This window comes from Hypomesus nipponensis, chromosome 27, assembly GCF_054491055.1.
Source record: "Hypomesus nipponensis isolate SF chromosome 27, ASM5449105v1, whole genome shotgun sequence".
NCBI lineage: Eukaryota > Metazoa > Chordata > Actinopteri > Osmeriformes > Osmeridae > Hypomesus > Hypomesus nipponensis.
The window spans coordinates 9,459,981-9,485,994 of NC_140387.1; the positions used below are offsets into that span (position 1 = coordinate 9,459,981).

General features: G+C 41.2%; 1 protein-coding gene across 4 annotated transcripts in view; it reads left to right on the top strand.

The window, feature by feature from the left end:
• The window catches only part of dym (dymeclin), a 73,170-nt gene extending 50,317 nt beyond the window's left edge, over nucleotides 1–22,853 (top strand). For all 4 annotated transcript variants that reach the window (XM_084693706.1, XM_084693705.1, XM_084693704.1 and 1 more), the window contains 4 exons: nucleotides 6,236–6,341; nucleotides 11,712–11,894; nucleotides 14,172–14,285; nucleotides 21,338–22,853. In XM_084693706.1, coding sequence (XP_084549832.1) covers nucleotides 6,236–6,341; nucleotides 11,712–11,894; nucleotides 14,172–14,285; nucleotides 21,338–21,487 — 553 coding nt within the window. In that variant the 3' untranslated portion in view covers nucleotides 21,488–22,853. The remainder of the gene's footprint in view (nucleotides 1–6,235; nucleotides 6,342–11,711; nucleotides 11,895–14,171; nucleotides 14,286–21,337) is intronic.
• The last annotated feature ends 3,161 nt before the right edge of the window (nucleotides 22,854–26,014 follow it).

Sequence of the window (26,014 nt, forward strand, 5' to 3'; positions counted from 1 at the left end):
TTCTCTCAGTCTGGACAGCATGTGAAGTATACTTGACACAAAACATCTTTAGCTAGCGGTGACAGCAACTTTGCCGATAGAAAATGTCTGAACCCAGCAGAAAGCGCTGAAAATATGACTAGGTATATATAAAGTTGGGATTTTCTTGGATAGGGCCATACGATGTTCAAAAGCCACAATGTGTGCTCTGCAAAGAGGCTAACCCTAACTGAGGCATCATATCTCGTTGCATTACGTAGGCCTATTGCAAAGGCGGGTAAGCCCCACAGCATCGGCGAAACGGGCAGCGCTAGGGAGGGGCTAGCAGGTGCTTCAGCACCCCCAAGAAAGACCAAAGCACCCCGATAGCACCCCCCAAAATATTGCTTGTTTATTAATAGTTTTCAGGCCATCGGGAGAATTCACAGTGGGCCGCTCTGCCCGCTTATAAAATCGGCTGCTTTCTCTTTGTTTTTTTCACACACCGAATGAAAGGATATGTGTTAAATTTGTTAAGTTACTGTGTGACTGATAAGTAAGCTAATGGGCTACACTAGGTCTTAATCTAAATAAGCACATTATCACACCGTGCATTAAAAAGTGCAGTTTTCAGTTGTCGCGCATGCTCTCTTTCTCAAACACAAGTGCCTGTACCAAGTGTTTGCCATGGAGACAATAAATATGGAGTTAGATTAGTTTCATAATTCAAACAAACAAATGTAACACGATTCTAACAAACGTAACACGATTCAAACAAACCTAACACGATTCAAACAAACGTAACACGATTCACAAATGTATTTCGTTATTCACAAATGTAACACGATTCACAAATAAATGACCCCCATTACATTTGTTTGCAACCTGACAAACACAAGTTAAAAATCGGAGAACACGAGTTACAAATTGGAAAACATGAGTTACAAATCCCTGCATTCGTTGGTGTGGATTTTTGGAACTTTCCTGACGCGCTTAGATTCACAAATGCATTTTTTCTAAAGTATATTCTCTGCAGTCTATCAGATCCTCTCTTTCAATTTTAGCCAATCACATTAACGTGTCTGTGGACTTCAACAACCTGCCATAATAACGCACATCGTCTCCTTCAGATCACGAGCAATGTCGTCTGGTAGCATGTAGGTGAAATATTGCTTGTTAATCAGGGACAAGCTGAAACTAATCTAACTCCATAAATAAACCATCATTTATTGTTGTGGAGGGAGTTAGCTAGATTAAGCTGATAAGAGAAGAATAAAATAGAAGGGAAAAAGATGCCAGGAGGAACTGAAAAAGCCAGGTAAAAAAAGAAAGATCTGTCACTTCATAAATCTAGGTTCCTGCAAGGGTGGGAAAAATATGTTTTCTCAAAAGCCTTGAATCTTTCAGGTAAACATTTGGGTTGTAATTTCCGGAAAATATAAGAATATGAGTCCAACTTAATGTTCATATTAAGCTAGGCTACATAAAGCAAAAAAAAAATTTGCACTGAAATTAATGCAAAAAATGTTGCTCGCGCACCATGCACGCTCGCATTAATGTGAAGTTACGATTTCACCTCACATCAAAACCTTGACTAAGTCTTAGGTTCGGGTGCGCATTTCTCATCGCCTCTTGTCCCGGGGCAAGGTCCTCACCCGCCTGTGTGACTTGCGTGAGGAAGTCCTCCTATTTCTCGCCTAAAACAACTCTCCGTTGGTGAAACACATGGAGGACATGAACTGGGTGACAAGGTTAGCCTATTTGTCTGATATCTTTGAAAAGATAAATGTGCTCAACACTTCTCTGCAGGGAAAGGAGTGCCATGTATTTTTGGTACATGATAAAGTCGAGTGTTTTTTTTTTTTTTTTGGGGGGGGGGGGGGGGGGGGGCACCATCGTTACTTTCTTGAGCAATTAAATATATCTCTTGTTCTGGCTGTTTTGTGATATGCATGCCTAAAAAGAGCATACTATTTCTATACTAAAATAATATCTGCATTATAATTATTATGACTATGATGATTTTTCATTAAGCTATTTTTGGTGCCCCCTCAGTACTTGGTGCCCTACGCGCAATGCGAGACCCCTGGTCTATAGCAAAGGCCTTGTGAATCTTGATGGTATTGCATTTCCGATTTTGTATGCCATGGTAAAAAGGTCTTCAAATCCTTAAACATTGATAGTAAAGGCAAAGAAACACTATCAAAAGCTGATCTTGTTGGTATTGCATTTCCGATTTTGTATGCAATGGTAAAAAGTTATACAAATCCTGAAACATTGATATATATATATATGTATATATATATATATATCAATGTTTCAGGATTTGTATAACTTTATATATGTATATATATATATATATATATAAATCTTTATTTCAGACGCCAAGTTCCATATAAAATAACAGACATAGAGCTATAAAAAAGAGAGAGAAAAAAGATAAAACATAGATAATACAGTGTATTAAAAAGTATGAAGACTTTTGTGCCAATGTCGTCTTAAAGTCCATATGGCAGGTTAACCACCACTGTTGATTAATGGGTACATAAAGCACTCAAGATATGTATATTATTCAAGAAATCTCAAAATGGTGTCTCAAAATGGTGTTTAAGACCAGTTTTTGACGTTTTTTGTGTTAGCATTAGCATATTAGTGCAATTCGGCGATGACGTCACGTAGGGGAGTCGTGGAGGAGAGTAGCCTCAGTCTAGTACTAGAACTATGGCGATCTACTGGGATGAAGAAGAGGTGGCAAGAACGAATAATGTATATGATGGCCCGCAGCCATATAATTTTGAACCAAGTCGACCTTATGGCCGTCAAAGCCAATAAAATTGTACCGAGGAGAATGAGTGGAGAGTTGTGAAAGTGTCCTGGTGAGTTGCTATCATTTAGCAATGCAGCAACGACACCTGGATTTTGACTGTCAGTGAATAGCACCGAGTGGAAGTCAACGTTTTCTTTACATCTAGTGATCATTCAGGGCCTGACATTAACTTTTTGAGGTACTGCACTAAGTAGCCTACATAAGTTCCACTTTTTCATGCACAGGTCACGTCCGGGTAAAGATTGTGCTTTTGACCAACGAAGATGAGCTGTAATAATGTACAAATGATAACAATTGAGGTGTTATGAAAATCGTATTTGTTATATTAAACATTTACACAATTTCTGAAGAATAAAACACTTTCTGTTACGTACTGTATTGCATCTTCGTCCCAATATCTCTAGCTACAGACCGTGCAGCTAATTTGATGCCTAACACTTGAACGGGGGCTTATTACTTGAAAGAGGAATTATTTACTGCATCTTCTCAGTTACATTATATGTGCTTTGAAATACTGTGACTTGCTAAAGTAGGCAAATGGCTAGAACATAACATTTTATAATAATTTCAGTCAATCAAACAGCTGCAAGACCCAGTGAAATGTTAGCATCAATGTCTATAGCTTCGCTAAAGAGGAGAGGGTATAATTTCTGGGGAAATTGTAGTGTGTGCTTGCTTGCGTCGGTTGCAAATTGGTCAGTTTTATGAAACAAGCCGAACCCCCTTTGATACATACAAGCTATTCTAACAACGTTGTCACCGGCAGTATTTTTCTGATGGAATCGCGATTCAAACCGTGTAGGCCTACTGTACCAACTACTAACTGAAAATATGCCCGCAAACACGTAAATAAGCTGGACATTGATTTAGGGGGAAATGGCAAATTCAAAAGAAGTTTGCTGGAAGCGATCATTATCAGTAAATAACCCAAAAGCGACCATTTCTGTCGGTCTCAGTCGAGCAAGCTAGCCTAGCTGCTGGTGCTAGCCAAAAATTTCACACAAACATTTTTGTGTGAAATTTTACAACTGATATTTATGTATTTTAAATAAGTATGCATAATTTGTATTTATGAAGATGGCATTGATTGAAAAGCATACATTTGTTGCTGCTTATTTACACTTGAAAATACTAATAGGGAAGTGTAGAATGAAACAGGGTTCTCTTCTCATTTCCCGTAGTGCAAGATGGAATGGTGATAGTCTATGTTCCAGCCTCACATAAGTGAAACAGTTGCATCGAAACAAGTTATTGAGCCATCCTGTGTAAAAATTGTCCCAACCTATATCTAACAACGTTATCACTGGCAGTATCTTAGCTGGAATCACGATTGAAATAGTACCCTCTGTAAACTGAAAAAATGCCCCCAAATACATAAATAAGCCTGAAATGTATATCTGGAAAACTAAGCTAAAATAACAAGTTTACTAGAAGTATCATTATGTGTCAGTAACAATGTCCCAGTCTGAACACTAGGGGTCATGTGATGTGATGTCAAACGGAAAGTTTGCGCGGATACAAGCAATGCGGGACCAAGACATTTTTACACCGACACTGTAACCAGGGGAAAGAACTTCAGAGTGCCACCTTTCAAAAGAGACCACAACCATGCATGTACTACAATACACATTCCAAACAAAGACTCGATTGTTCGTTAAGGTACTTCATGTCGCATGGCATGGTGCCTGAAGATAGCTTCCAGCTCTTTCTAATAAGATCACACAACAAAGTCACAATATATCATAAAAACAACCTCTTCATGTGTTCTCCATATGCTTGATGGTAGACAACCAGATAAAAGGTTCTCTATAAGGACGCTGTAGCGGAGAACCATGCTGGAAGTGACTCATCCACTGTTTACCTGGTCAGTGGTGTCTCTGGCACTGAATCCCTGGTGGGGCACAATAAACTCTGTATAGACATCTTCCAAATCATCTATGAAACTACACATAGGCCTACCTACTTGCTCAAAGAATCCAAACACAAACACACCTCATTAATGAAATCACAAATGCACATAACGTAACGCGGAGTCAGGCATATGAGTGACGTCATCAACAGTGACAGCATTTGGCGCGGCATTAACACCCCAACAAAGTCAATTTTGACCTGCTGCAAGGACAACAGAAGAGTGATTTTTGCTTCACTAACTGTTAAAAAATCTTTCCTCTTGAACCACGTTTTTTTTCATTTGCAGACTGAAGGATATAAAAATACTCTGGCTGGTGTGGTCCCAAATGTTTAATCAAAAAAATGTTCTCAAATGGCAAAGTGCTAAATTGACTTTTAAATTGTCAACTAAATTCATAATTACAGTTGTGGCTGGTCAACATACAGTAACTGAATGATTAAGGTTGAGGGTTTAGATTTTTTGCAGCTTGCTGGGTATCAACAACATGCCACGTTAACGTCTTGACGTATGTAATTTTACTATGTTTTATTGGCTATGGGGCCAACCTGATTGAGCCCCAAAGCTCATTATTGAAAGCGCGTTAAACCTGCGCACAGTATTTTCAATTGCTCACTCCATTGCTCAATCCATCTACCTGGCTTTCCTGTGATGCTGCCCCAATGACACGCCCCCAACCCTGTTGCTACCACTGCTTAAACTGACATTCGCCAACTCCAGCCCAAGTCAAACATTTTCTTGATGTTCAGCCTCTATTTTGCACCTCTCTTTCACCAACTGTCTCTGGAGGAGGGGATCCCTCACTGAATGGCTCCTCCCAAGGTGTCTTCCATTTTTTCTCAAAAGAGTTATTCTGGGAGTTTTTCCTTGTCTTCCTTGAGGGGTTAGGTTGTTTTGATATTGGCGGATTTCTTTTTTTTTTGGACGACGTAGTTAAGGCGTAGTTAAGGCGGCAGACGTGTGTTGCTTAGGAGGCCACCTTAGCAGCAAAGTGCAGCGGGAAACCCTGATATGTAATAAACGTGCAACAATGTTAATTTAAAAAAAGTACAGATTAAAGAAAAAAAAATACTGATAATGTTTTATAATGATATAATACTGATCATATCGTGCACTGCTCCACAGTGATGTCTGGTGTGCCCCGGCGTTGAATACTATTAGATATAGGGTATTTTCAATTGCACTGGGTATCAATAGCCCCTTTTACACAGCCTGTTCAAGGTGAAAACACAGAAAGGGGGTTGTTGTTGTACTGGCATTAAGCCGGCAGTGGAGGTAGTCACAGTGCCAAATCGATGTCTGAGTATAAAGGAGAGCCGGCACGGCGGGACAATATACACTAGCAACGCCGTTGATGTAAAGCCTCTGATTCATGTAAAATCCCACACTTGATGGCATTATGCCGGCTTTCTTTGTAAACAACTAAAGCCAACATAATGTCTTTATGTCTTTACGGCAATATTGTGGAATATCTGTATAAAAGGGGCTAATGTTAACTAATCCAGTCTTTATCCATGTCCACTTCTCTCACTCCCGCCCAGTCTGTTTGCACTGCTGTCCAAAAAGCACAACAAGGTCCTAGAACAGGCCACGCAGTCCCTCAGGGGGCCCAGAGGGAGCGACGACAGCAACGCACTTCCAGACTATGTGAGTATGTTTTTCTATGTACACAAACACGCTCGTGTTTCTGTCTGTCGATGTCTGGCGCTGTGTCTGGTCTATGTGTTAATGAAAAGGTGAGTGGTTGTCTCTGTTTGGGTCTGTGTCTGGGCCTTGGGAAGACTGGTCTCACATCAGGGGGTGCCTCAGCCCCAGGGTTCAATTTCTGAGACAGGCTGTGGGTATGTTAATGATAAATAATGAGTTTGTATGTTCTCCAAGACATGCTGTGACTATCTAGGAGGCTGTTCGGCACAAGGCCCTTTGTTTGGTTGCCTATTCCATGTCCATGTCCCCAGTTTGGTCCCAAGTGACACACACTACCCAGGAAAACTAAGCCTTGGTTATAGATTATCAATATATAGATGATCATTTCACCCAAAGAAGAGTGTTTGTCTGTAGTCTTGTGTAAGTGACAGAGAATGCTACTCTTAGTCTTAAAAGATACTGATATGACCTGGTCCGAGCGAGTTTAGACTAGATATGACACAGCTCTGGATTTCACATGGTTAGGATTCTCTATGACAGATGGGGTCAACATTAATCTTAATTCTGTATAGGAACATTCTGTAGTCAACACACATGTTGTTATGACAACATTGTGTTGAGACCGTGTGAGAACTGGCTTTACACTAGTCTATTGAATATGGGATATTGTAACTCTCTGAGGGCTGCTTATGGAATACGATTTGTAGTAGGACACACATACAGATAAATGAACATATACATAATGCATGTGTTAACAGTAGATTTACAGTTCAATATTGTACAGTAGACAGCACATGTATTGTATGTCTACTGTACAATACATGTGCTAACAGTAGATCTACTCACAGCCTCTGTGTGTGCCAGAGAGGTTATCTCAGTGATAAGCTACACTTTGCCATCAGGGCTGGCAACTGATCTACCATGACTTCATGCCGCAGCCCCACCCTACCCCCTTGCGGAACAGACAGCATGGGAGGAAGATGGAAGGAGGGGCATGAATGTGAGGGTGGTTGGTCGGTAATCAAAGCTGACTCCTCACAGAAAGGGGTGGGCCACCAGGCCACCAATAGAGACACACAGGGGATCTGTCAATCCAGCTGACTATCATACACAAACATGCACGCACGTATACTCCAGCCCCCTTCCCTGAAAGCCTTCCTCATCCCTCATCATGCATGAATGTGTGTGTTTGGAGGGATGTTTACTCCCAACCTGGCCTGTTCTTTGTCAATGCCACACTTTGCAAAAGGACAAGCTTTAATGTACTGTGTACCTAAAGCATTTTTTATCTCTCTCTGCATCCCCTTCTCTCTCACTGTCACTTGCTCTCTTTTGTCTCTCTCCCTCTCTCTCTATTTTCCTCAATGAATGTGCTTTGAGCTGCCTGAGGGGTGTGGGGTTGGGTGGGTTGTGTGTTTGTGTGACTGGAAACATTGCAATTGGGCCCAGCCCTACTCCACTGAAAGAAAGCTGAAAGGAGGGAGGGAGAGCTAATGTTTGTTTAATGTGGGATTGTCCCCCATCTATAATTGGTCTTTTAGGCAAGAGGCAGGGAGGAGGTAAATTAAAAAACACTGTGGGTGTTTTCCGAATGCGTCAGTGCATCTCTACTCCGCACAGACAAACACAGCTCCCGTCCCTCAGTCTGTAGGGTGTGTTTGTGGAGCTGGCTCTGGTTAATGTCAGGGATTAGAGGAGGTTAGGCCCTGGAGCCCCCGGGGGACAGGATGGGGCCCCTAGCCCAGACAGGGGCTGCTCTCCCCGGGGACCGCAGCCATTCTCATCCCCCCTCAACACCCCCTCGACTGGGGGTTATCCCCATGTTTAACCTTGGATATTCCGTGTGTGTGCGCACTGATGAGAAAAGAGTAACATCTGATAAACATACACACCCTTCAGTCCCATCCCTCATCAGCCTAATGGTTCTTGTCATATGAAACACCAGGGGCCTCATCTTGTCCTGATGCAGTCTGGGATTGTTTCCCTGACATTTGTTGTTTATCACAATCCTGTAGCTTTATGTGGAGGCCAAGATACAGCTACTCCATGTCATACAGACAGTACTCTCCCTATTTTGGACTCCAGTCCTAGCTCATTAAAGGAGCCTAGAGGGAGCATCAAGGGCCACAGGTGGCAGTGGATGACTTAACAAGCTTTGCAGGGGTTATCTGGCACCCTGCCATTGTCCAAACAATTTATGCTATTGTGACTTTCCTCTGCCACCTCCGCCTGTCTGTTTGTTTCTGTGTCCCTTTCTGCCTGCTTTCTTGTGTGCCTGCTTTTCTGTCTGCCTTCCTGACTGCATTTTGTTTGGTTGTCTGCTCCTCTCTCTCTCTCTTTCTCTCTCTAACTCTCACTGTCTGCCTGCTTGTCTGTCTGCCTATTTGATTGCCTGCTTGTGTCCTTCCCTTTCTACCTTCATGCTAGGTCTGTTTCTGGACAGGCAGTGGGAGGGACGCTCCAGACAGTGCTCTCGGCAATCCTAATGGCAGAGCCAGCCAGTCATTAAGACAGCCCTGCTGTGTCCTGGCCTTTCAGTGCAGCCTCAAAACAGCTAGTGCCCACACACAAACACAGGAGCAAGCACACACACATAGGGGCAATGTTTTCACTCAGTCTCTCTCTTTATCCTGTTATCTATCACTCTCTCTTTCTCCTTCTCTCTTCCTGTGTCTCCAAGCTAGGGGTGGACGGTATCAAAAGTATATAAATATACTAATATGAATTTGGCCTACGATATGGATTTTGACTATACCGTGCGAACCTTCCATAAATAAGTCACAGCCCCATTCACACAAGGCGCAGCATAAAATTGCCATACGTAACTTTTACGCAAATATTGCAATCAATCTACACAAACATTGCAAGTAATCTTCCGCATCCTCATAATCAGTATTGCACAGATGGAGTACCTTACCCCCATTCAAATCTATCCGAGTGTGGTAGATTAGCTGCAGTGGTGCGGAATGCATTCTATTCAAACTAATGGACTAGACATTTTAAGAAAAACTAATATAGTGTGATATATACTGTTACCGTCCGTGCTTAAAAACGTATACAGTGATATACATTTTAGGCCTTACCACCCATCCCTACTCCAAGCCTAATGGCGTCCAGGCCTGTAATGGCATCTATGTCAGCAGCCTTATGAACTTACACATTCTGAGCTCTAATCATGCCATTCCATCATTTGGAATAACAAGGTATGTGCTTTGGCTAGGTGTGTGTGTGTTTGTGTTGGGGGGCATGCTGCTGACTAACTTTTTTCTCCCTCACCCCTACACTTTAATCTGCCCAGTTCATATGACTATAAAAGGCTTGTTGGAGGGGGGGGGGGGATAGCAGGGCAAGTAAAGTTTGTGAGGCGAAAAGGGGGTGGGCACACTTCCACTGAAGTGTTGGGATTATGAAATGCAGCCGCTGTGTAATGTGGGTCAGAGAATGACCTATTTACATGCTCCTTGAAAAGCTGTTGAGCCTGCCAATTGGATCCTTGTCTATCACTGTCTCTGTATCTGTTTCTTTCTCTCTCACTCGGTTGGGGAGTAGCCATATTGGGGAACAGGCAGGGTGCATTTGTGCCCACATGCCCTCCAACAATGCCATGGGAGATGACCACTCCACTAAACTTTTTTGTTTGTCCTTGCCAGACACAAAATATGTGTCGCAGTAATAGTAGTGCAGTGTCCCCCCAGTGCAGCTTTGTCTAGACTGTATTGACTTCTGACTGAGGTGGCTTGTCGTTTGACTCTCTCTCTGCCCATGTGTGAAGGGGAAGACAAACTAGAGCAGAGCACGCAACACGACACACAGCACTCAGACAAAACAGAGGGAGACACATAATAGTAGACAGAGACGCACAGGCACACAAACAGACAGCCCCTAAGGGCCTAGACTTTGGGTCAAATGCTGGGTGCTAAAATCTCTGTTTCAAACTTGCAACTGTGCTTTCTGGACTTTTTTTGCCCCTCCCCCCATCTCTCTCTTTTCTATAAGAGCAGCACTGCCCTCCAGGTTTAGGGATCAGCACCAGACAGATTACCAAGTTTTATCTCCTGAATGTATTCTGTGTCTATCTCTCATGTCACACAAACGCGCATGTTCATTTTTTATGCAACTGGATCAGCGAGCCAGAAACGAAAAGATCCCTGCATCCACGACTCTGTCTAGTCAGCCACCCATGGCTCTTCTCTCCTCTTCCACATCATCATCCTCAGTGATGCTAAGCCAGAAGGAAGAACATGTAAAATATAAAGAAAAAAACTCAACCATCCGATGGATCTGGATATGTACCCCACTCAATTTTAATACCTTTCATGTGGTCCCTGACTTTCAAATTAGGTTTGTATGCGTATAAACGCACTGTCTGTTTACACAGTGTCTTGTCTGGCTTAGACTGTGGTGTGTAACAGGCACACTACAGTCCAACACAGACAGTGTTGCATGGAGACCTACAAGCAGTGTTGGGGTAGTTACTCCAAAAAAAAAATATTACACATTACTAGTTACTTTTTTTTAAGCAATGCTTTACTTTACTAGATTACTCACTGCTGAAAGTAACTAGTTACACTTCTATTACTTTTGGATTACTCCGTAACATCACCTGAGATGCACTTGCCAAATAACAATATATGTACCATATATATGCCCAAATCAACTCAACTCTCTCTTTTATGCTTTTTAATACCAAACAAAAAAGTTGTGAACATCAACCTTGATGATGTTCATCATGTTGTCAAGCAACAATGGCAACCTTTTATCGGCATCAGTGTCACTCAGGGTCCGGGGATCTTTAGCCACTAGTCTTGAGTTAGCATGTTGCCGTTGAAGATGCTTTGACAGATCAGAGGTTGTGTTTGCGGCGGTGGAGAGGTGTTTTGGGCCTGGACACAATGTACATTGTACAGTTAAGTTTTTGTCCTTTCGCGCAACTAATACAAAGTCATGTGCATACCTCCATCCCTCAAAAGACGTCCTAGTGGCACTGCCATTCTTGTTTCGAATCTTGAACTCTGGGGCTAAGTCAAGTGACAAGTGTTACGCAAACACACGTAATGTAAAGGGAGCTTTGATTTGTTGTTTTTGACTCAGTATGCAAGTGGCATTACTAGTTGTGAGATATAGCTTGCTTACTTTTGTAAAAGTATTTACTTCTACAATTTTTTTAAAATAAAAAGCGTCTGCTAAAAAATGAATAAATGTAAATAAAATTGCCACTACTGCGTCACAATGATCCTCCATCAGCGTGACTAATTTGCCAGTCCATCCTGTGGAACTTGTCAGTTTTGGGTCCACTGGATACCACCATTTATTCTTGTTTCATATGCACTATGAGTATAGACTGAATTTGTGTTTGTGTCTTGTCCCCAGGCCCAGGATCTGAATGTGATCGAGGAGGTGATCCGTATGATGTTGGAGATCATCAACTCTTGCCTGTCCAACTCACTGCACCACAACCCCAACCTGGTGTATGCCCTCCTCTACAAAAGGGAGCTCTTTGAACAATTCAGAATGCACCCTTCCTTCCAGGACATCATGCAGAACCTGGACATGGTCAGAAACTAGCTCTCAAAGCCACTTCTTAGAACTGCTCACATGAACTGGACTACTCATATCTTTTATTTAGATTCACTGTTGAGATTGACTCCCACAAAATAGGGTTTCAGTAGGCCAGTTCATAAAAAAAACTATAGAGAAACATGGTAGTAGAAAGTACGGGGCCTGCAACACGTTAACAAGTTAATTAACCCCCTGAAATATCATACTCTAATAGTTATATCATGGGCGTCAGCAGCATTTTGAGAGTGGGGGGAACACTAAACTAACATCCTGAGGGTATAAACTTTCAGATGATATATGGTTTTAATTGTTGAATCAGTTTTGCCTTCATGTTACAGACTAACGTAGCAATGAAATTCTGCAAATTGCCAAAATTACAACGTTGAGCAACATTGTTTAATTTGGAGGACATTTCTGAAATAGAGGTTTTTTGTTAGTTTTTTTCGTTAGAAAAACTAGCATGTTATAGCCTGGCTGCCAGCCCAACTTAGCCCCGCCCACAAAAACATTTGGGCGGGAAGTTGGGTCTGGAGCGGCTCGTATTGGAGACAAACTATATAAGACCAGGAGCTGGTCGAACCAATGAAATTGCCAGGGCGGGCTTTAGACAATGATAGACAGATGATCAACAGTAACGTAATCAACAACGTCAGTTGTTACCAGCTACCAGTATGAGCCTATGCAAGTCGAGTGAAAAACGATAGAAAGACTCGTACGCGGCAGATGAACAAATCATTCCTACCAACTGTGTGTTTGGATCAATGATTCGTTCATCTGCCGGGTAAGAGTCTTTGGATCATTTTTCACGTGACCTGCATAGGCTCAGTACTGGTAACTAGAGGAAACGATTCATTCATTTTGACTGGGTCTTTGGATACAGATCTTTGGATAATTTTTCACGTGACCTGCATAGGCTCAGAAGAGGAAACAGAAAGGATTTGTTTACCTTGTTCACTTTTGCGTGACTAGGTTTAGTAAGACGTGAATGATATTCGTTTACAAGTGACAATTACAGGTTTAGTTATTTTCACAGTTATTTTCTTTTTTTTTTCTCCCAATGATAAAATGAATGAATCGCTCTCTGAGACTACTCGTTACTCCCGAGTCATACTAATGATTCGTTCAGATGAACGAATCGTTCACGAACGACACATCACTACTCCCCTGTGGTCTTCTAGACCAGTGGTTCCCAATCCGGTCCTCAGGGCACCCCTGTCCTGCACGTTTTAGATGTTTCCCTGCTCCAACACACCTGATTCAAATGAATGGGTCGTCATCCAGCTCTGCAGCAGCCTGCTTATGACCAGTCATTTGAATCAGGTGTGTTGAGGTAGGGAAACATCTAAAACATGCAGGACAAGGGTGCCCTGAGGACCGGATTGGGAACCCCTGTTCTAGACCTACAGTCGCTCAATAAAGGCTGGTAGTCCACAAAGCCTTGTAGTACAGATAGAAACATCCTTACGTCAGAAATACAAAGGGAAGCCATGGGTCTGAGACTTTCATCAGACCCCATGAGACACTCTTAAGGCAGGAAGACTAACTCAGTAACATTAAACACACCCAAGCTCCACGTAGGGCTCAAGCAAAGTGTTTTAATGAATAAAAGAATTCCGGAGCATCTGTGCATGTTTAAAATATTAATCCTGAAATCTTGATAATGTTGTACGGAGCTGTCGTTCATTGTGCTCCAGTATCTAGAGACAGGAAGAAAGACTGGTTGCCTCGAGCTACCCTCCCATAGAAGCGTCAGTGGGCCGACATACACGCACGCACACTGCATAGCCTAAATAGCATTGGTTATACTATTAGTACTGAGTTGTGTGTTTGTGGTTCTCAGTGAAGAGTTGTGTTCTGTACTATACAGTATAGTAGGCTCACATGGAAAAAAGTCAGTCTGATCACCACCAAGAGTTAACTGCCTTGGAAATCTGGACCTGTCTCATCTGTGCTGTACTGTATTGTAGTTATGTTGCTTGAAGTTGCACCCAGTGTCATCATTTCGTTAATGTGTTGCAACACAACCTCTGGATTAAAAGACTTATGATCCAGATGTCACGAGAAGTTTCAGACAGTCCTTTGATAACATCAAGCTGCAATACTGACTGACAATTCAACATATTGACTGCACAGTGCAAAGCCTGCCACCGAGCCCCCTGAATCACTGGAAAGACTCATTTTGTCAGTGATACTCTAAAATGTATTTTTTATGTGTCATTTGTAAATGTTTTAGTGGAATCTGTTGTCTGATTAGTTGCCTGTCCCCCTCAGGTGATTGGCTTTTTCAGTCAGCGTCTGGAGCAGGCAGGGACGGACCTATCAGTGGAGCGTGTCCAGGAAGTCATCATGAAGGGTGCTCAGGCCCTCCCAAAAGATCGCCTTAAGGTAAATACACAACCTTCCCTAATGCTGGGGACACACTAAACAATTTTTTTAAAGGGGCAATTGACTGTTTTTTGGGGGTATTTCACACTGTTCCTTAAGGTCTCCGAATAGGGTATGTAACATTGGTTGGGTTGAAAATGGCCCGGGTGCTGTTCTATGCCCACTGACAGATCCTCTGAAATGTTCCCGGGAAAAAACACTAGCTTTTCTCCTTTTATGGTATGCTCATTAATATTTAGATAAGCTGTGCGCTGATTGGTTGGTTTTCAACGAGTGAAGCTGGGTGGCAAAAACGCAACATGGCCAACAGCAGCACTCGCTGAAACACCGAAGTTGGAGACTTGAAATAAAATGCGCAAATAAATCTATTGTGTCTACACAACACTGTTTTCAACAGATTGACTATATATCATTTGAAATGATAACATTACTTGTTTCCACTTCTGTTGTTGAAGCAAACTGGATTGACTTGGGTGGGTAGAACGTTAGGCTACAGCTTAGCAACCAAACCCTATCCTGATTCTACTCGGCTTCAGTTAGCTAGCTAGCTCTAAATAACTTGCTGAAAAATAACATGACCAAGATTTGGACAAACATGCATCGTGAATTGTAGATTTACATTACACAGGTTATTTATTTGAATGAAACACAGTCAGGAACATGAATCAACGTTAGCCCCATTGCCAATAAACTAGGCTAAATTATCACACATTCTACCTATGGTCTTGCGTTAGCAATCTAAACTTGTTTACATGCCTACAGTCTAGGTGTTACTAGTAACAGTTACTAGCAATGCTAACATATTCTGTATCAAGCACCTGCCTTTCTCCAGTTCTTTCAAATAGATTATCTAGACAGGCGTTAGCAATAAGCCAGACTGCTGCTCGTTTTCTGGCTATTTTTCGGAAGCTTCCCTTCTAATGCCGACTACAGCTAGTCTAGCTAAAGTCATTTGATTTGTGTAGAAACTTATTTAGCATTCTACCTGGTATGCTATATTATACAGGAAACGTTAGCATTGCTAATAACTGTTAGCACAACATCATACTGTCCTTACAGCTTGCGGTTGCAATGAGCATACGGTCGGAACAGCACCTCTTTCCAGGTTCAGCTTCCTAGCAAATCCTGCTTGCAATTGTCCAAGGTTGTCAAAACTGTCTTGGGTGAAATGTTCAGAGCAAATGAACGATTGAGTGTCGAACTTCGCCGGGATCTTCTCATAAGACAACAGCAGCCATGCCTGTTGAATGTGTGGCTCCTTGGGAAAACTGTGAGTGTTAGCCTTCCCTGTACAGCCTGGAACACAGCATTTACAACCGTGGTCCATTTTCAATATCCTTGTTATAATTCAAAACGTTCTTCTTTTTAATTCCTTATAAGTAGCTTACACAGAGCAGCGCGCAGCTAAACTAGTATCGGAGATAGACGCTACCTCGGGCTGGTCTGGATGTAAATCCGGGGGCGTGACAAAGATACAGACCAGAGCCAATAAGAGGGCGATCACCGGTCCTACGTAACTTTGTTGAAAAGCTAGCGTTTTACAGCAAAAACATTTTTTTTTTAGATTTGAATAGGAAAGAGGTGTCAACAGACTTTGATATTCACGGTATGTTCATTTTACCCACCAAACTGTCGTTATTCAACTATGACAAGGTAAAATCAGTTTTGCAGTCAATTGCCCCTTTAACCTTATAAGATTTTCAAACTGTGAGAGACCACAAACAGAGGACAAAAAATCCTAGATTTCGCCGTTTTGCTCCTACAGTGTGTGGTTTGCCATGATTTGACAGCACACCACACACCAACAGATTTCCCACCAGTGTCCCGACATCTCGCAAAATCTCTCGAGACTTAAGAATAAGCATGGCGGACTATATGCAGGAAGAAATTGCGATGATAGTGTTTGGAATTATTTTTACAGAAAATTCACGGAAAAAAGAAAAGGGTTTACTGTTGCCACAAATCAATTCCATTTAACTTTGTGTTGCGTCCTGACTCTGTTTGTTATGCTTCCATCTTCTCTCAGCTTGCTTTCTGATTGGATATTGTTTCGTTTCACGTGATAAACTCGGCGTTTGTCCTTGGGGTTCCCCCACACATCAGGATTTCTGATCGCAAATATTCAACATGTTGAATATTTAGAATTTGCGATTGGGGCACCTCCGACGTCCTTCCGAGCAGATTTGGTCACTCTTGACACACCTCACACCAAGGGAACATCCGATAAAATAATCTGTAGAACCATCAAGATAATCGGGATTTAGGATTGTCGGAAGGGGCGAAATTGGCCCAATTATCCTGTAGTGTGTCCCCAGCATAACCGTGTGAATCCCACTTACAATCCCATGTCAATCTGACTAGTTTGGCCACTGTATTTATCGTTTAGACTATCACTATGTCTGTTTATCTGTCTATCTCCAACTCTTCTCTTTCCCTCTATCTTTATAATTCTTACTTTCTCTCTCCCTCCCACATTGTATTCTCTTTCACTGTCTGTCAGTCTGTCATTGTTTTTTCTCTCTTTGTCTCTCACTTTGCGTCTCTGTCTCGCTGCACGGGTAAACAGGCTGTGCTCATGGGTGGAGGTTGAGCAATAGAAACAGGAGGTGGAGAGAGACAATTAGATAGGGAGGTGGGTGGGAGGAAGGAGGAGGAGAGGCAAAGGCCAAGACCAACCTTCATAAGCATTAATGGCTCCTGCTTACCCATCTTTCCTTCCTAGTTGAATATGTGCAGGTAATGACATTTCAAGGAGATGGGGCAGAGGGGGACACTTTGTCACAGGAATATGGAATCCAGGTTGGCATAAATCTTTGACGCGCGCCTTGTTAGTTGGCACCCCTGGCGGGATGACTCTACCCACAATGCCCTGCTCCCTGCTATTAATCTGAAAGGAAATATGTATCCCCTGGCGCTCACAGGATCATACATCTGTCTCTCCCCCAGCCTACGCATCCTGGACTCTTTAATTGCGTGTTTCATCATGTGTTGCATGTTCTATGCTCAGTGCTTTTTTGGAAGACATTAGTCTGAAACTGCACTTGGGGCATTAAGTGCTGTCTTGCCAGCAGCCATGCGGTAGCCCCTTAGCAAAAGCTCTTGAAATGCCCCTCAGCAGAACCTCTGGGGCGGTTGAAAGTGGTTGTCTCTTGGTGCCTGCTTATCCGGTGAAACAAACCCCCCAAAACAAGGCAGGAATGGGAAAAAAGGTTGAATAGTTTATTAACTCTATATTGTGCTGCCATCACAGACGCCTCATTGCACTCTCCTATCCGATATGACAAAGATTGTTGAATTATCCTTGTCTCCATCCAATTGCGAGCACTCATTGTCTCATTACATTTACATTGCATTTTACATTTAGTCATTTAGCAGACGCTCTTATCCAGATTGACATTCCCCCCGAGGCAAGTAGGGTGAATGACTTGCCCAAGGACACAACGTCATTTGGCACGGCCGGGAATCGAACTAGCGACCTTCTGATTACTAGCCCGATTCCCTAACCGCTCAGCCACCTGACTCACCTGTCTCCCTCAAAATAGGCCCACAAATGTGAAATCTGTGTATCTCTTTAAAAGGAAAACACCCTGTGACAGAGGCACCACAATCACTCCAGTCAAATTGGATGTTGCCAATGCTTAACACAATTGCCTAGTCATACCTCCCTCCCCACCGCCAACAACAAAAAATATATAGGCTGGATTAATGTTGTATGAAATTATGAATATGCTCCTCATAACTACTCTCTCAAATCACTTAAAGAAAGAGAGAGAGAGACCCCTTGGTGTTCTCTTCTTATCTGTTAGAGCTTATGACTGGCCAGAACAGAGTGGATTGGTCTTTAAAGATCCTGTAAAGTGGAATTAAAAACGAGTTTCAAGTTCACCACACCACAGAATAATATGTTACCCATCCAAATTCGAATGAAATTAAAAAAACACAGACAGGTATGTTAAATTAGGCTTTGAAATCGTATGAAAATCAGCAGTCTTCTCTGTTCGAGACTGGGGGGGCGTGTCGCCTGGAGGAGCTGAAGCTCCGCCCCCTTGCTGGAAGGTGCCGCCTATCTCAAGTAAGCTACCTACGACCCACCCAGATAATGGACGCTACGTCGAGCCGAACAAAACAGTATTCAGAATTAAAATGTATTTGTTCAATGACTGAAACATACAGATGCATATAAATTAAATGTTCCCCTGAGCTGTAACACAGGAGTTAACATTTACACCATAGACAGCACAGACAGTGAGCTCTCCAACTAGGTACTTCTACCACATTAGCTACCATTTCACCAAAATACCATCATTCTACACCGAGTAGCCTAATATCAAGTTAGTGTTTTGCACTAACTCATAGCATGATACCTCTGGAAAAGTTATTAGTATAATTACAACAAGCACACAGAACTGATTGATGAACTGCTGGCGGCGGTGGATGGTCAAGGTGCGACCGGAGGATGAACGACCGGGGGGGGACAATGCTTGGTACGGCTCCGCGCTGCAAGAGAAGCCGTGTGTTAGTGAACCCCGTCTGTCTCTGGTCCATGTTAAAACTGTCCGCTGTGAAATGGTCAGTGCAGAGGCGGCTGTTGGAGTGTTTATCCGAAGCTTTCCATGAGCGTGGCTCTTCACAAAACCTATCCACCTATTTTTACTTTAATTATCAATAGGGAACTTACATGGCGTTGCAGCGCAGCTGGAGTTCTTGCATCCAGGGAAGATGCAGTTGCGGGTGGTGGGAGACATCCTGAAGCTAACTAGCTAGCTGAAGAAAGCTACAATAACAGTACAGAAGGAGGAGCCATTCAGTGATCTGACGTAGATGGGGAGGAATGACGTAGATGGGGAGTTTTTTGGCGCCGCCCATTAAAACCTGATCTGAAAACGGAAGACAAACTGTTCTTCGGTCTAACTCCACAGTTCAGTGCAAAAAAGTTTTAGCGCTTTGCACATGCTTTCAGGAACTAATTTCACACGTATATAATGTACTTAGAAGCAAAACATGGAATTTACTTTACAGGATCTTGAACTGGGTTTTGACTGGCTGTCTAATTGTCTGTCTCCAGTGTGGACAAGCACGGAGATCACGTGAACCACCACATTAAACTTATATGTCTTCCTTTGTGTACTTGTAGGTTGAACAGAGCACCTAATACCACATCTATAGCAATGATTTCAGCTAATTTACCCAAGTCTTTGTACACAAACAAGCAATATAATTGGGTCTGCCCAATGGTATTTCACAACATTGAGTAACATGGAGTTGTACCTATAGACACTTATTCCCACACAAATACTTTGACTATAAAGATACAGTTTTAACCCTTTACTGCCTGAGACAAGATTCTGAACATTCCATATGCTGTTGAAATATGATGTTCATATTAATTTTCATATTTTATGAATTTTCATATTAAATCCTACACTTTAAGAATCGTTCTATATTTAAAACCACACCACAACGATAGGACAACTATATACCGGAAAGATATCATTAAGACCACTTTCAAAATCATTTTTTTACAGCTGATTAATGATTAAACTGACAACCAATCAGAATTAGGGCTGTGAAATGATTAACATTTTTAATCAAATTAATCACAGGTTTCTGTGGATGAATCATGATTAATTACATACTACAGATTTTCCGAATTTTTGTCATTAGTGTGCATCTTTGATTTTGCGGTACCTTCATGCTCGAGTCACCCGTTGCCACTTGCAAAACTTTGGTGAACCACTCGTCCTCAACAGTATCAACCGGTCTACAGCTTTTTGCAATACATTTGGCAATTGTGCTAGTCACCTTGTCACAGGTAGACTTAATGAGGGCCCTACACTGTTCAGTGAGGGTGGTTTGGCGTATTCTACTTGAACTCCCCTCGCCAACCAACACATGCTTCGCGTTGAGGTGGTATAGGTTACTTTAGACTGGTATTGGTTTGGTGAAACAATAACATTCAGTCATTTAGCAGATGCTCTTATCCAGAGCGATAACGTCTTCCCGCAGTGTGCATATCACTTTTTTTGTTCACTTGTTTTATTGGATGTTCCATCTTAGTTTTTTTTTACACTAATTTCTCATCCAGGAGTTGCAGATTGGGTGGAATTGTGGGTATATTACGTAAAATGCGTTAAACAAAAATAACGAATTAATCCTGTAATTTAATCATAAGGCGTTAATGCGTTATTTTTCACAGCCCTAATCTGAATCCATCCGAATTTAATGCACCCGCGTTTGAAATGGAAGACAACATTGCGAGAAGCTCATCTTGGTGTGGATGCAAATATGGTTATCGTTATAGTTCTTGTTATCTTCCTTGGTGTGAACAGACAGAAGGATATACCCCAGGGACTGTCATGTTCATTCCAGTGTGCAGAATGGCCCTATATTCTGCTTTGTTTTGTCCTGTTTGTGTTCTCTCTGTCCATTATACAATAGGATCCCGTTTGTAGTGTAGCAGACAGGTCCTCAGGTTATTCTTAAAGCAGATCTCCCACTAACATACTCTGTGACCTGGGACATCGAGTGTCATTTGAAACTAAAGATGGAGTCCGCTGTAGAAGATCTCTTCAGGTAGCGTTTTGTGGGAGGATTAACGGGTGGATAGCCCAGAAGCTTCTCCCTTCACCAACACTTTTCAGCGATTGCTAGCTTCTTAATGGCTGGGATGGGTGTCGTGCCTGGAGAGGGACACTTGCATGGTAACTGGGGCCTAAATTCAAAGGTCTAGTCTCAGCAAGATGTAATACCTTTGCCTCAGAGACAGGTGGAATTACAAATATGATTACCACTGTCGTTGACATCCCCCCAAAAACCTGAAACTACTTCAGTCTTGAGCAGCTACTGGTCCCTGTGTCTCTAATGTAGCACAGCAAGTGCTTGAAGTGCATCCGCCTGTATTAAAATACATACATACATTCAAATACATTCATCTATGTTCATGCTGGTGTTTGTTTGAAACTTTGTCTCTTGCACCGAGCAACCCTATCTTAACCCATTAGCAGAGGTGAAGGTATTTTGTAATACAAGTTGTGTGTTTTTCTTGTGTGCAGAAGTTTCCTGACCTGAAGTTCAAGTACGTGGAAGAGGACCAGCCTGAGGACTTCTTCATCCCCTACGTCTGGTCACTGGTCTTCAACTCCGGAGTGGGTCTCCATTGGCACCCACAGGGCATTGAACTTTTCAGCATGGACTCTAGTTGAGTGTGTTAGGGTAAAGGGTCTGTCCATTTATGTGTCTGCATGTGTGCTGATTTGGAAGTGCCTCTACCCTGAAGGATTCAGGACAACCCTCCTGCCCTCCTCCTCATGCTTATATCTAACAGACCCTGATGTGATTCCACACGTCTATTCACAGCCCAGTTACTCGGCTAAATAATATAGGTGTGCTTGATTTTGACCACCTTGGTCTGTGTCACAGGATGGTTACCTTTGGAAGCTGTCAAAAGTTATATTAATCACTTCTCTGATATTTGATGTGGTTGCCCCCCACTCCCACCTCGTGCAAGTGCACTGAATTTTGGGGACGACAATCTTCAAAGACAGAAATGTCAGGAGTGTCTTTCCAAAATTATTTTTTAAAAGTATTCTCAGATAACGGTTTTGTTTCGAATCCAGAAATGTTTGATAAAAGCGCTCTTCCTAGCAACACAGTTAAGGTTAAAAAGGCTATTTATACATTTAGGAGAAATGGTTCCAAAAACAGTGTATGATCGTATGTTTGTAGTTATTGGGTTTTAGAGCTCCTCTCAGTTCTCACGTGTTAACCACACAGTCAGATATTATGAGTGGTTTAAAGGTGTGGCCCCTTTTTCCCCCTCAGTTTGATTTCTTTGTGTTTTTGCGTCTCCGTCAGCCTATTGAAGCATTGTTTGGCCGCAAGTGACCAACTCTGCTGTTGATGGAAGACTTATGTTCTTTTGTCTACAGTTGTCTGCCAATTTAATTTGTTTACTGTCATTTTTATTTACCTATTTATTTCCATGTAATTGTTTGGATATTTGCCCACCAAAACATACATGACAACATGTGACTGATGATATTTTTTACACAGACTTTTTGTTAGGTTTTGAGGTTTTAATTTACTTAAAGAACAGCATCTGACTTTCCTTTTCTTTTTTTTCTTTCTTACTGTCACCTGTATCAATGTACAGATAATTATAAGATGTTGGTAGGGCATGCATATTATTTGCTAGACTAATACAAATTGCATGTTGGTTGCCTGTGCCCAAGTATTCTACTGTGTGGCAGATTTTTTTTCAGGCACATATTAGAGTTAAAATGATTCTGTTACACAACTGAGGCGTTTGACTCGTCATTCTTGCATCTAGTAACAGTTCGTTCTTACTGGACAGTGACTGAAGGTTTTTGGAGCGCCTTTAAGAACTAGTTGTATTTATTTGGTTTCAAGGGTGAATGTTACTTCACTCAGGTAATGAAATGAGTGACAAGGTATATTGTTATGATGTACAAATTTAGATTTGAGATTACAAATTGTGTTCCCTGTATCCACTTTTATATAACTTATTTTATTTGAATGAAAAAGTGATTAAAATAGGTGGGTAACTTTTTTAATGTAGTGGTCAGTTTATGAACACCTGAAAGCATGTCTCCTATCTCTATTGTCCTGTAGTACAACTATTAGAGTGATGTGTCTACAGTAGCGGACTAGCACCGGGAGACTTCCCGGTGGGCCAAAACACTTTTGGGCTGGAGGGCTACTTGCCTTATAATTTAACTAACTACTAATAAAAATGTTGGCAGAAGATTGAGCGACATGGGTGGCTGGCCCCCCTCTCCCCCAGGCCGGTTGGTCTGTTCCAAATGAACGTCTATGCAGCCCTTAGCCCCTCCCCCTTTGTCTCGCTTACACATGACAGTGACACTGATAGATCGAAAGCTAGCCAGTAGAGACAATAGGTGCGTTCGACTTCATGCAGCGCTTCGGCAGACTTGAAGCAGTGAATTCTGGTTAGACTTTTTGTCCGACTTGAGACGGCACTGAGGCTAGGTCACTGTGAAATATCCATCAAAGTACAGTGAGATCGATTTGAGAACAACAGGCTGTGCAGCCGAGCGCATTTTCTTTTTTTTTTGTTCAGTAATAATTTTTATTTAAATGCAGTATTGAAATACAAGCAATGAGAAACGTTACAAACAAATGAGCTAAATAGTAGCATCACAAGTAAGATATATGACAATAACAACAATACTATACAAATACAACATAAAAGAAATAAACAAAAGACTAGGGGTACAGACCTTTTAAACAAAGACCTCAAGGGACAAACAAGCATTTAACAATTTAAGTGTTTTTTTGTTGGTAGAGTATTGAATTGTTTTAAAGTATTGATCAATTTCTTTTTGCAAGACAAGTTTTTTTGTCACTAAATTTACATTTATGGATATGAAATTTGGCAAGTAATAAAACAAAAGGTACCATTAAAAAGCATATCCTTTTTATAGTTTTTCATGTAGTCACTTGAAGGATAATATCTATGGACAATCTTAAAGGAAACTTCTTTGATTTTGTTAAATAATAAGTACTTTTGGGGCAACAACCAGACTTTTTCCCAACAAATATATTTTTTTAAGTGGATCCAAAAGGAAATTACACTGGAAGTAGATACAACATCATGTTGAAACAAGGCACGTATAGCTCTATTGTTATTGTAAGGACCAGAGTAAAAACATTCTCGCAACTTGTGAGTCAACAAGTGTACTGACGGGGTAGGTTCTGAGGGTCAGGCCTTATCACATTCCTAAATAATAGTGCAACACCTGAGGGGATGGCATCCATAACAATTGCAAAATCCTTAGGAGTGACAGGGACTGTGTTAAGTAGTAAGAATTCCTTATACCTCAGAAGACAGCCCTCCTCATTAACAAGTTGACTCAGCAATAGTATATTATTTTGAACCCGATATTCTAAAAATAATGATTTTAATTTTTTTGTACAATATGTCTCGATTATTCCATATATCATATGTGTGCGGAGTTTAACTGGGATATCAATATTTTAATTGCAACCCAACATAGTTCAAGTTCAATTTTATAAATTATTTCCTGAACTAATTGCCCCCTTTCTGCTTGAGGTTTTCTCAGAGAGCAACAAAAACTAAGTTCTTCCGCAACATAAATTGCAGGCCACCAAAGGAAAGAAAAATATGATGAGGAATAAAGTTCCACAAAGCGGTAGGTTTTTAAGAAAGTGTTTCAACCAATTGATCTTAAATGTATTGTTTAAAATAGTAAAGTCCAAAAAGTCAAGCCCCCCACACTTGCAAGTGTTCATTACAACAGATTTGCTTATATGGTGTATTAGTTTTTTTCATAGAAAATTAAAAAGCATCTTAAAAAGCCTCTGGTCTATTTCCTTACCTAACTTACTGTCAAGATGTAAAGAAAGACCAGCATATGTTAGTCTAGAGATTCCTTCAGCTTTGGTAATCAAGACTCTACCCTTTAAAGACAAGTCCCGCTGTAGCCAATGATTTTGCTTCTGTTGAGCTTTCTTAATGACAGGGTTAAAGTTTTGGAAGCCTCTGATTTTTCATCTTTAATAATGTTAATGCCTAAATATACAACACTTTTTTTCACTGGAATGCCAGAGATTGTGGGCATCATACAGTCTTTGACAGACATTAATACACATTTATTGATATAGACCAGATTCCTTGGAAAATTATTTTATAACCTCAATAGACAAAGGAATCTAATTAGAGTCTTTTAGGAAAAGTGTAGTATCATCAGCCAGCTGGCTTAAGATAATCTCTTTACCTGCTATGGAAATACCTTTTAAATTACTATTCTTTATAGAGTGTGCAAAGAGTTCGGTAACTAACAAAAATGTATATGGCAAAATCTGACAACCTTGTCTAATCCCTCTCTTTAAGCCAAATCTAGGTGAGGAGCCATGTTTTAGTTTGATACAGCTAGTACCATTGGAATAGAGAGTCTTAATATTCTTACAAAAAAGTCACCGAAGCCAAATATCTTCAGGGAGTGAAAAAGGAACTGATGTTCAACTGTGTCAAAGGCTTTATAAAAGTGTAAGAATAATATAAAGCTATGGTCTGTTATTAAGTCTGAATAGTCAAGTAAATCCAGTACTAGTCTGACATTACCCGATATGTGCCTGTTTCTCATAAATCCAGATTGTGCCTCGTCAATAATTGAGTCCAAGATTTCCCTAATTCTCTTTGCAAGTAATTGGGCTAAAATCTTATGATCATTATTAAGAAGACAGATAGGACGCCAGTTATGAATAAGAAGTACATCCTTTTAGGCTTGGGGATCAAGGCAATTAACCCTTGTGTCATAGTAGGCGGAAGAACATTGTTTTTGATACTCATGAGAAAACTCAAGTAGAAAGGGGGCAATTTGTTCAAGAAATAATTTATACAATTCTGACGTGAGACCGTCAGTACCTGGGGATTTATTGGTCTTTAAATGTTTAATCAATTCAACTATTTCCACAACAATAAAGGGTTCCTCACACAGTTTAGACTGTACATCTGTAAGGGAGCTAAGATTGCACAAAGAATAAAAAAATACATCTTTATATTCTGGTGAATACATAGAGCTATAAAGATTCCTGTAAAATTCACTTCAATAGTTGGCTATTATTTTTTGATCGTCTGTAATAAAACCATCAATATTTAGTTTATGAATAGTGTTATTTATAGATTGTGATTTCTCAAGTTTAAAGAAGAAGAATTTTGTTCTCCC